Source organism: Athene cunicularia, assembly GCF_003259725.1.
Source record: "Athene cunicularia isolate RWA chromosome 14 unlocalized genomic scaffold, athCun1 chr14_part1, whole genome shotgun sequence".
Classification (NCBI taxonomy): Eukaryota; Metazoa; Chordata; class Aves; order Strigiformes; family Strigidae; genus Athene; species Athene cunicularia.
This window is the reverse complement of record NW_020799118.1, coordinates 3,969,756-3,981,132: the sequence shown is the minus strand read 5'-3', so window position 1 is coordinate 3,981,132 and position 11,377 is coordinate 3,969,756. Positions and strand designations below refer to the sequence as shown.

Genomic DNA, 11,377 nt, shown 5'->3' with positions numbered 1-11,377 from the left:
GTAAGCTAGTCAGCTCTAGCTGCAAAAACATGTTACTGTTGGGAACTGACTTGTCACTTAACACTTGTACGTGGACACACAAGCTCTGTTAGCTCAAGACTTCATGTGTTCAGGGACATCCAAAACACCTTGCACTCCTTCAACCACAGGCCAAAGGCCTTGTCATCCTGAATGAGTGACTGTCATAATGAATGTCTTAACCCAAAATTGGGCTGGATTGATTTTATGCAGAGTGAAATTCTTTGAAAATGAGGCCCTCAAAATGGCACTACTTTGTTCTTGCTATTTAGAAAACAAAGCCAAGTTTATCGGTGAAATCCAGTATGATGACAAAGATATAACTGTGGCTATGGATGTTGACACAGACTTTCAACTCTGTGGTATATTTGAATTCATGGCAGAGGTAAAGCATTCAATATCACTTCTCCATCATCTGGGACTTCCCTTCTTTCTTAAGGTAATAAACTATAGATCTTTTATTATGGTTTGATTAGAGCTGTCATCTGATTTACACTAGCATGAATCCAGAGCACTTCCAGTGGCCTCAGTGAAATTACTCCAGGTTTATAGAAATGCAGATGAGAAGTGATTTAGCCCAGATTATCTGAATCCTTGTTTAATTGAAGTACACAGCTAATGCTCTAATGGTCTGCTTCCAAGGAAACTCAGCAGGTACTTGAAATCCCAGATTTCAGGATTAATCATTTCAGGAAGGCGCTCGTTTATTGTCACTTACTAGCTGAGCTGGTTTACTAAAGTAGAAAGGACTTTTGGTAGAAAACAGCTGTCTTTTGTACTCAGAGAATTCCTTGGCTTGGTTAAAGCATTTGTAGCATTGATATCTAAAATGATTCAGTGTTGAATAAACAGAAATAGATTTGTATTCCAAACTATTGATAGGTTCAACAAAGGCTGTACCTGTTCATCCCTTGAGAGAAAGAACTAGTAGCTGAAATGTCTCCTTCCTGTTTGGAGGGTAGAACAGCACATCCAAGTCATCCATGACCTCTTCAGATAAGAGGATGTAGCTAGGATGCAAAATTAAAGGTAGACTTTACTGAAAATAAACACTTAATCATTTTAAATCAGTATTAAACCTGCATATTAAGCATCAGTGTTTCAATAGACTATTTAGTGCCAACATTTTATTGAAAGGTATTTTATATACATATATATATATATATATATCCCCTGTTTCTTCCCTCCCTAATCTTTACTGAAATGTCTTTTATCCTCTAAATGTTTGAGTGAAAAAAAGAAAAAAACAGATGGTAATTCTTTAGGTTCCTTATTCGTGTATAAGGTTTGAGTATAATTATGGGACTTAAGAAATTACTGTGCCCACAGACTTTGGCAAACACAATGTGTTGATATTTCAGCATGGAAGGTGATGCTCATCTTCCCCAGAGGGATTCTTTAGCAGTTTCAGGATAAAGCTGTAGATGAGCTGGCAGCTGTGGGAGGAAGAAAATACCCTGGAGTAAAAGATTTGTGGAGCTCCATCTGTTTCATCTAAAAGAAGAAGGAAAGACAGTTTCTTTACAGTATATGAAAAAAAAAAAAAGAGTGGAGGAGACATAAACAAGAACTAGTGGCTCTAGACTTAAACAGATAAGGGTACATTGAAAATAAGGCTAATATTTGTCAATAATGCATATGAGTAGCTATGGAAACATATTAAAAAAAAAAAAAAGGAAGACATCTCTTGATACTTTTGGTTTAGTTCTAGAAAGCATCTGTAAGGCCTGTCTAGAAGATAAGCTTAAATCAAGATGATAGTTTTAAGTCAGTCAAGAGATTGTGCTCAGTTTGGGTGAAATGCTGGGTAGAAGCTATGGAGTGTGATTTGTTTATTTTCCCCCCTGCACAGATGACAATTCAAGAAGTCCTGACTGAAAATGAAATGGAAGGAGCTCTGAGGCTGACCTATGAACAGAACACAAACTTCTCCTTTACCGTCAGTAGGAAAAAAGACCAGCAAGGGTAAAAGGGTCATTCTGAGCACTGTAAAAATGTCGTTACGCCACTGTGATTCCATGGAAAATGTTACTGGTTTAATCACCAAAGCACTGGTGAAATGGATAACAAATCTTTGATGAATAGTCACACCAAACAGTCTGTACCTCAGGAAGTTTATGAAGGGCTGCAGAGAGATTCCCTTCCTCACAGCTTGGGACGTGCTTGTCTTTTTGCCTGCCTCCACAACATCGAAGTAGCAGACAGTGAGATAATCCAGAAAACTCTAGGGCTGAGTCAGACAAGTACTTAAAAATATGCCTTAACTTGGCATAACTGTTTAAATGTTATTAAATCATTTTGGCACAGTGGAACCTTGTAAAATTATGGACACTCGCTCAGTTTTCTAAGTTGGTATCAGTATGGCTATACCTGCTGTGCTAATTTATTCTTTCTGTCTTCTAAAAATTTTCAAAGTTCTTTAAAGAAATGAAGAATGAATAGAATAATTCTTTAGGTCAAAAGTGCCTGATAATCAACGTCTAAACAGAAATGTTTGGTGTAGCATATAGACAAAACTGTAAGCTTTTGAGGGTGTTTAAGAGGTGTAGTATTTTCAGCCTTGGAGTATTTCAGGTATTTCTTAAGTTTCTAGCAAAAGACCTTTGCACTGCAAGGTCTTATAAGTTCTGTAAAACTCTAATAATTGTGAATTCTAAGTCTGAAAACCATGACAGTGCTTGCAAAGTCAGATTCAGAAATAATTTTTAAAAAGCTGATTCATTTACTGCAGCTAGCAAATTACTAGCCAAAGTAATTTCTGATCCAGTGGGCCACATTCTGTCCCGGGGATCCATGTGCAGATTTTTCACTGACGTCAGAAATGACAGTGCTGTTTGGTCTCCTTTACCTCTGTATGAATGCATCAACAAATGTGGGCTGGGTAAGCATTCAGTGGAAGGTACTGCAATTTGTAACTCTAAAAGCTGTGACAGACTCAGAGATTACTCAGATGAAATTGTGCTGTCAGCGAGAGTGGACTTTCTGAAATACTGTTGAACAAAAGTACATTTCTTCCCTTTAGTGAAGAGTTGAATATAAAAGCACTCCAGACTCATCCCTTCTTTCTACAGTACTTCCCCAGTGCAGCAGAAGTGTCTTCTAAGGTAACTATCTGCAAGTTATCTGTCACATACATCACTACAAATTAGACTTGTCTAATATTTTAGGAGTCGAGCTGCATTATTTCCAGTACTAGTACTCTGTATTCTGGTACTCTGACCTTTTTTGTTGTTGCTGAGGATGTTCGTTTTCAAAGATGCCAACAATCCCACCCTACTAGAAAGGATTTATTCCATTTGATTCTGCTTCTGTGCATCGACATTAATTATGACTTCTGACAGACTCCTCACCTCCTGGGAATGTCTTTAAGTATTCTGGCTACTAAGGAAAGAGAGGCAGGACAGACAGAAAGCAGTTGTGGATGTTGGCTGTTTGCAGTGCCGAAACACACAACAGCAAGGAGAAGCAAGGAAGGTGAATGGGGTTATTTGTCAGTCAAATGCAGCACAGCTCCTCCTGCTCACATCAAAACTAATTTCTTACGCACGTTGCTCAGTTTGTGCTGTTTTGTAGCTGTGCCTTCTGTAATATGAACATAAGGGAAAATCAGATCTCCCTTAGGTCCTGAGGACCATAATGTAATGTACTGTGCAAAGAAGGTGAGCACAGTATTTATTTTCTCTTTCTCTCTCTTTCTTTTTTTTTTTTTTTTTAATTTAATGGGAACTTGAAAAGGTAAATTATGATATGAGTGAAGCAAAAGGCAAACTCTACCTCAGGATGGAAAAAAGGGATTTCAATGTTACAGCTAAGCTAACTTTCATTGGAACCAGCTACACTAATGTCATTGAAATAATACAGACAATGTCCCAGGTTGGTATCATCAACTCAGATGGCAAAAGGCAAACTGTGACTACCCTGTTTTTGAGTATGACTAGAGTATGACTTTTGGGATGGCAAACCCAGAAGTTGAAGGTGAAATACAGCTCCAGCTGCTAGGAGGTGTTTTGCCCTTGATTTCTGCAGTGCCATGAGCAAACATTCAACTGGAGGTTGGGTGTCCAATGTAAAAACTGTTGTTTGGGTTTATATTTGTTTGCTCCTATAGATGAAGCACATATATAGGATATATAAGAAAGAAGAAAAATAATATATTACAAACTGACCCATTGCCAATTTTCATTATGCAGGTACCACACATATTTCTTTTTCTAAATAAGGAAGAAGAGAGGTATTATTTGTGCTGTCTGCTGGATTTATTCTGTAATAGTGTGGCTCTTGATGTTGTAAGAATTATTCAGTGAGATAAAAAAAGAGATAGAAATTCAAAATATGTAATAAGCGAAGACTGTTGTAAAGAGGATACTCAGCTGTTTACGTATGTTCCATTATGTGAGAGGATGACTTACTATGGAAATGAAGTCAAGTAGAAATTAATAGCTGATATACGAAAGCAGTGGGCTTTAGGACATCATTGTACTAGACCTTTCATAACGACATTTCTAAAGCTAGATTTCACAGAACTTTACAGTATCAAAATTACACACTTAGCTTTTTTAATTTTTGGAGAATTTAGGATTTAATATGTTTCCCATCTTTTACTTTTAGTTAATTCTTCCAAGGCAGCTTGTGTTTATGACGGTTTACCAAAAAGGCAACAGGACACGTATGCTGAGGCACACTGCTCTGTGGGATGGCAAAGAGGTAAAGGTAATGGGCACTTACACTGGACCCTTCCCAAAGTTGCCTGGAGGTCATGATCTTCAGGGTAGGTTTCTCAAGTCTTTTGCTGGTGTTGATAGTAGAGTATAAAATAAACTAAACCACATAAATCTGATTTCAAAATGCATATTCAAATGGTTTCAATCCAGGCCTTCTAAGATCTTACTCGCTTTAAATTCATTGTAAGTCTGGCTGTTACAAATGTCCATTCGGAACACTATTTCTACTTTGTGGATGTGGAATGTAAAGCTTAAATCAACTTTAGTAGTGCCAGGGAAAATTTGGCCAGAGTGAGAAGTCATCAGCAAATTTAAATGTCCATTTCTATTTTACAACACATTTCAGAAATGTCCTGGATTAAATGAAACATTTGGCTTTATTTTTATATTTGCTTTTGAATATTTTAAATATTTAATGAAAGGCACAAGAAACCTAGGAACTAGTTTTAGAGTAGACACCATTTGTAAACAGAGAAGAGAGCTAAAGTATTGCAGCTATTTTCATTCTAGCCAAGGTGCTAGGATACTTAGCTGGGAGGTGGCTGACTGGGGTTCACATACACACTTCGTTTTATTCAGGGCGGTGATTTGAATGAGAAATCTCAATGTCTGGGGTTTTGCTTCTCTTCTTCCTGATAGTTCCATTCTGAATAAAACAGTTCCATAGTTCTGTGCCAGTGAATGGTTCATTTTTTTCACAAACACAAACAACTTTGATGGGAGAGAGGGGAGAATGTGTTATGAACAGTAGCACACTCTGCAGTGCAGAACAGGGCCTTGGTTCTGTGATTTTATGATTTAAGGATCCAGTTGGAGAGTACTGGAAAAGAAACATATATATTTCCTTCCAGAAGGAGTCAAGGTGCTGAGGAGGAGCTTTATAGGATCTGTAGTCTTACTGTGCTGTGAGGTTGCCACATGTGTGAGGTGTACACCGGGACTTGCTAGCCAGAAATGCTCGCAGCTCCACGAGTGCACGTGTACCTTGAGGAAGATTCAGCCTTGAATAGCCACTAATCCAGTGGTCAGGGTCGTTCACTGTGAAGTGGGGACCTAAATGCAAATCTCTCTCAGTTGAGAGAAGGAAAGGGTTATGAGCCGACCAACATCTTGGATTTGTTGTCCACTCACTGCACTAGACGTACAGAGACACATCCTACAAATTTTTTCCGAATGTTGCCCAGGTATCCCTTTGAATTTGGAGAGTAAAAATATTTCCTTTTAAGTTAATTTTTGTTTATTTTTCTGTTTTCTTCTTCCTTTTTATGTTTTTATCCCTCCTGGATATAATTTTATTTTTTATTGTCACCATTTCTGAGGCTTTTTTCAGAAACTAGTGAATTCTGTTGCTCTGCTGCACTGGATACTGGAGGGGGCGTTGGTCATGCAGGCCACTACCCTGAGTGGTAAAGGTTAAACCCTTATGTTGAGGCTTTGTTGTCTGAAAACGGAGAAAATAACTGCACTTCCTTGTTTGAGCGTTGTAAGCTGTTCCTCTCCCAGTGGAAGGTGATCTCAGCTTCTTGAAGATTACTTTCCTGGCTGTTCTTGCTAGAAGCTGCCTTGGGTATAGGTATCAATCCTTCGATTACTGCAGGTAATTACTATTGTGCTGGTAAATAGAGGACTCCTGTTTTCCCTACATTTGTTCATATTCAGCAGAAATCAGCAGACTAAAGTCCTTGTGCCTGTTGGGTAGGTGCACGTGTGTGTGTGAGCAAAGACAGTGTTTTCTCTGGGAACCAACTGTTGCCCTGCTACCTGTGGGACAATATGTCCTATCCCTTTCTCTTTATCAGAAAGTGAACAGTCATGATTTGCAGTGGGGGAAACTTACTTGCTTTTTTTCCTTGTAGTGGAACTTTTCCATCCTCTCTCCATCCCTTTCCCATGGCATGCCAGAGTCAACTTATATGTGAAACATTCAGCACGCAATCACCAGGATGATCTTACTGTCATTTGGAATGAGAAGGACCAGGTACAGCATCCCAGAGCAAATCAATGTCAGGAGAATTAGAAGAATATCAAGTGGTTCTTTTTTTTTTTTTTTTAAAAAAAAAAAGACATTAAGCAAGCCAGAGAATTCAAGTAGGAGACAAACTATCCTCCTTCTTGGATGTATAAAAGGCTATGGCTATGAAAGATGAAAAGCCTATATTCTTGTTGGAAGCATTTTCAAGCCATACTTCTTTTTTTTTTTTTTTTTTTTTTTCTGCATAACCAAAGGCAATGAAATGCTGTTGTGTTTTAACCCCACTCAGTAACTAAGCACCACACTGCTGCTCACTCACTCCTCCCTGCTCTCAGTGGGATGGGGAGGAAAATTAAAAAAAAATTAAAACTCCTGGGTTGATATAAGAACAGTTTATTAACTAAGATAAAGTAAAATATAATAATAACAATAATTATAATAAAATATAACAATAATAGGAATTAAAGGAAATATAACAAAATGAGTGAGAAATAAACCCCAAGGAAGACAAGTGATGCACGATGCAGTTGCTCATCACCCACTGACCGATGCCCCAGCAGCGATCCGTCCCCCAGCCAACTCCCCCAGTTTCTGCACTGAGCACGACGCCCTGTGGTATGGAATAGCCCTTTGGCTAGTTCGGGTCAGCTCTCCTGGCCGTGCTCCCTCCCAGCTTCTTGTGCCCCTGCCTGCTGGCAGAGCATGGAACTGAAAAATCCTTAATTAAGGATTTTTCCAGCATTACTGATTCAGCTGAAGCTCTTCTGTATTTCATTCTTTCTTTCTACTCTTTATTTGTCAGAACTTTGGCACAGTTTAAACCAGTTTTTATTTTCTTAAAGTAAGTCAGCATTATTTCTAAAAAATATAAATAGTAAAAAATACAGAACTAGGACAACTTTGGTTAAGTTGATTTCCAAATGTGGTTAAGTGGGGAAGCTTACTGACTTGCAACTAACCATGCTATCTTTATATTTGCATCTGAAGTGCAGCACCTTGGCTGAATATTACATTATTTTCTGAATAAAGGAAAGATGAATGGCAATGTTACTGTACAGAAACAAATGTGCCTACAGAAAGAATTAGAATTTCTTAATTCCTTTAAAAAGTGCTAAAAATGAAATATTTACTTAAGAAGTTGTATAGAATGTAATTTTGAACTACTACTTAAATTACCACTACTATTTAAATACCACCACTACTTAAATTGCCAGAAAAATATTTTGTTCCCAGCAGCTTACGGAATTTAATTCCTGATTCTGCAAATGTTTTTTCTCGTGCTGCAACTTTGCAAGCTGTGTCTAAGCACTCTGCAGCAGTGGAGCCTACAGTACCTAAACATGAGACCAAACTTAAGCTTCATCAAACTTAAGCACGGTTCATGATTTTACTAAAAAATACAGAGAATAGTTTTGCATTCAGCTGTGCCATGTAGGAAATTCAAGTGGCAAGAATGTCGTTATTTGAACTTTAATTTACCTCACTACTTCAAAAAAGACTTTATTACACACATGATTCATCTGAGGAAAAGGTGTAGGGAAATCTTACTGTATGTTTGAGGTCAGTGTGTGAGAGGTGTTTTATTTCACAAGTTCCTTTTCTATCTGTTGATACGGATCAGATATCAGTGTCATCTTCTCTGAAGTTTGGAAGAGACCAGACGAACTACAGAGCCAGTGTTGCCCACCCATTTAATTACACTCTGAAGCAACTGGAGATCCATTGCCTGTCAGAAAGGAGAGGCAGAAAGTACAACCAGCAGGTGAGATCATGAGAAAGAGCTGCCAAATACAGATCTGTAATACTGCTTTTACTGTTAGTGTACCTTTCATCTCAGAGTTGCAGAACCAAGTATCATTCTGCAAACTGTAAGTAGCACCAAGTGCTGTTATCTCCTTGTATCCAAGCCACCAGCCCTTATTCCTTTTCCAAGCATAACAGTTGCTAGCAGATGGTATCTGTCTTGCAATTCTAGCATAGACCCGGGTTGGGTGGTAAGAAGCCAGAAGTGCACAGAAGCCAGCCTGGCAATGAAAATGAGGCAAATTTTGTCCACGAAGTGATGAACAAACTCCTATTTCACAAAAAGAAAGTCAGAAACCCTTTGATACCCATTGAGAGCAAACCCACGTTTTTGCACTGTATAGGAAATTGCAACACAAGTGTGAAAATGTGTGAGACTAGAAAAGCTTTAAAATACGATTGTGAGGTTCACTTGCAAATCATATATGGGGAAGAAGAAGCTCCGCAAATCATCCTTCAAGATCAAAGACTAAATATTTTCTGCCTGAAAATGCACTGCGTGGGCCAGGAAGTCCAGTTGCTGAGGCTGAAGGCTTTCTGCTCAGTAATGAGCTGCGCAAACTGTGCGGTGTTCTGTGTGGTCACCTGGAGCCTTCTGGTACTCGTAGTGGTGCCACAGAGTGCTCTCGGGTTGTTTTCACAAAGTAGTCAATATGTCTCATATTCAGAGGAATAAATTCTCTTGTAGTGTCTTTATTCCATTGGTGTCATTAATTGCTGTGCATGATAGACCCAATGCAGCTTCCAGAGAAGGTAACAGAAAGACTACTGTGACCTCAGCTGTAAAAGTGCAGTTTCCCTGTGGGTTTGTCTAAGGCCCTGACCTTCCAGGCCACGTGGAGTTCTGTGGAGTTTCAACGTTGTTCTGTCACAGTTTTAATTGTGTTTCTTTTTTTCTCCACTGGGTGGAGATCGTTCTGCTAGATCACCCTGCAGGGCCTTCTGCTAGTTCTAGTTTTTCTTCACTGAGCAAATCCTTCTCTTCTGGTTTCAGCTGCAGCTCACAGGGAATGGTGGGCAGCCTGCTGACATCCGCCTGACCCTGGAGGATAAATCAAAGACGAACATCACTGCCTGGAATGGCTGTATGACACTCTCCTCAGGTCAGGTATGAGTCTTTGAGTCTAAGAAGGGATGAGTGTAGCTAGATTTCTGGTTTTGTTTCTCACAGATTGAATTTTTTCTGCACTTGTTACCATACGTTACCTTTTACTTGAAGTCACCCTTTCCGTATCTCAGAGGAAGAAAAATAAAACTTCTGAAGAATTCTGTTTGATGTTTGTATTTGGGATGCAGCCTTCCCTCAGGACAGAATCACCAACCCCTTAGGCTTCTTGGTAGAGATTGAAGCAGTCTGTTATGGATATAGACCATTCAGGGGTTCTCACAGGGGTGTTTTTTTGCCCTGAAAGTATACTCCTCTAGTACATACTGAACATGGGGTTTTTTGAAAATTACTAATATGTATAAATTTTTTCCTCTTCTAGCTTCAGAGAGTATTAAGTATGGAACACCTGCAGGCATGTGGGTCTGTAGAGCAAAGATCTGCTTTGTTTAATGAATATCTAGATCTGAACTGGGATGACAAAAAAATCAAACACAATTTAACGTATGAGGTAAGAGAAGGCAGTTGTATCTGTTAACTCACCATTTTTATGGAAGCTGTTCTTAATAGATGGGAATTTAGTTTTTATACGTAATTTTGAGTGGATTTTAGGTAAGCTTCTGTATAGTGCCACTTTCTGTGAAATACCATTATTTCATTTTACCTTTATGTATTTCTCTGCATAGGAAGAAAGCTACATGTGACATAATTAATAAAAAAAGAGTTCTTACAAACTAGAGGCCTCACTTATGCCCTAAATTTGTAAAACTGTTGAGCTAATTATGTAGGATGGGGATCAGTGACTCTGCTGATAAGCCAAAACATTGTCAGGTGGAAATGTTATGTTTTGGAAATGTTAGGTTAAAACCCTGACGCTACTAGAATAAAAAAAAAAAAAAAAAAAAGCCAGTACAGGGACAGGACGAAGTTGAGAGCTGGGATGAGTGAGAAGTGTCTAAGATTCTGCTATCATGTTTTAACTTTGTTTTCTTGCTGCATTGCAGAAAAATCAGTTCTTGTACGCTGATAAATTTCAGTTAGAAGCTGTTCTGGAAAATATTTTCCTGACCTCATGCACCAAACAGAAGATTCTGGGTAAAATAGAAACAAACTACTCCTCTTGCCTGGACTATTATATGAGCTTTGAGTCCTGTGACCTTCCAAATGTAAGTCTCACATAAATGAATTGAACCTACTTCACTTCAAATGTAATTACTGGTTTGGAAACTCAGTTTTCCTCAGCAGCAGCTTTTCACAAGAACTGCAATACCTCTGTAACTTGACAAACGATAAAATGTCTATTGGTGGGTTGAGGCAGAAAGGTTGTGTTTGCCACTGTAGCATATTCTGTAGGTGCAGTACGGTTGTAAACATTCCCACTTTGTCCATGTTCTTTCTTCCCTACCCCTCTCTCAAAGGTCTTTTAATTTGATGTTTCTGGAGAATATTAAAACAGGCCCATAAGTGATCAAAAAGGAAACTAGAGATTTCCTTCCACTGTAGGTAAATGTTTACTTGTTTTTATGGCTGCTTTTGTAATGTCCCACATGACAGGGAGGGAGATGAGTGACTTAGATTTGTAAATTCCCAACGGAGTGGACAATGGTGAGACAAGTCTCACAGTCCAGACATTTATTATTTTCCCACAATGTACCAATTGGACACACAATAATTGACTAAATATATAACAAATTATGGCAAGTGATATAGTATGCCTTGCATTACCTTAACAAAAAAAAAAAAAAAAAAAAAAAAAAA

The 11,377-nt window shown here is 38.5% G+C and overlaps 1 protein-coding gene across 1 annotated transcript in view; it reads left to right on the top strand.

Annotated features, from left to right (window-relative positions):
* The window catches only part of LOC113485739, a 37,468-nt gene that overhangs the window by 10,098 nt on the left and 15,993 nt on the right, over positions 1-11,377 (top strand). Inside the window, exons 9-18 of the mRNA XM_026859138.1 lie at positions 291-457; positions 1,871-1,983; positions 3,041-3,122; positions 3,754-3,891; positions 4,627-4,786; positions 6,596-6,717; positions 8,333-8,473; positions 9,509-9,622; positions 10,002-10,130; positions 10,624-10,785. Coding sequence (XP_026714939.1) covers positions 291-457; positions 1,871-1,983; positions 3,041-3,122; positions 3,754-3,891; positions 4,627-4,786; positions 6,596-6,717; positions 8,333-8,473; positions 9,509-9,622; positions 10,002-10,130; positions 10,624-10,785 — 1,328 coding nt within the window. The remainder of the gene's footprint in view (positions 1-290; positions 458-1,870; positions 1,984-3,040; positions 3,123-3,753; positions 3,892-4,626; positions 4,787-6,595; positions 6,718-8,332; positions 8,474-9,508; positions 9,623-10,001; positions 10,131-10,623; positions 10,786-11,377) is intronic.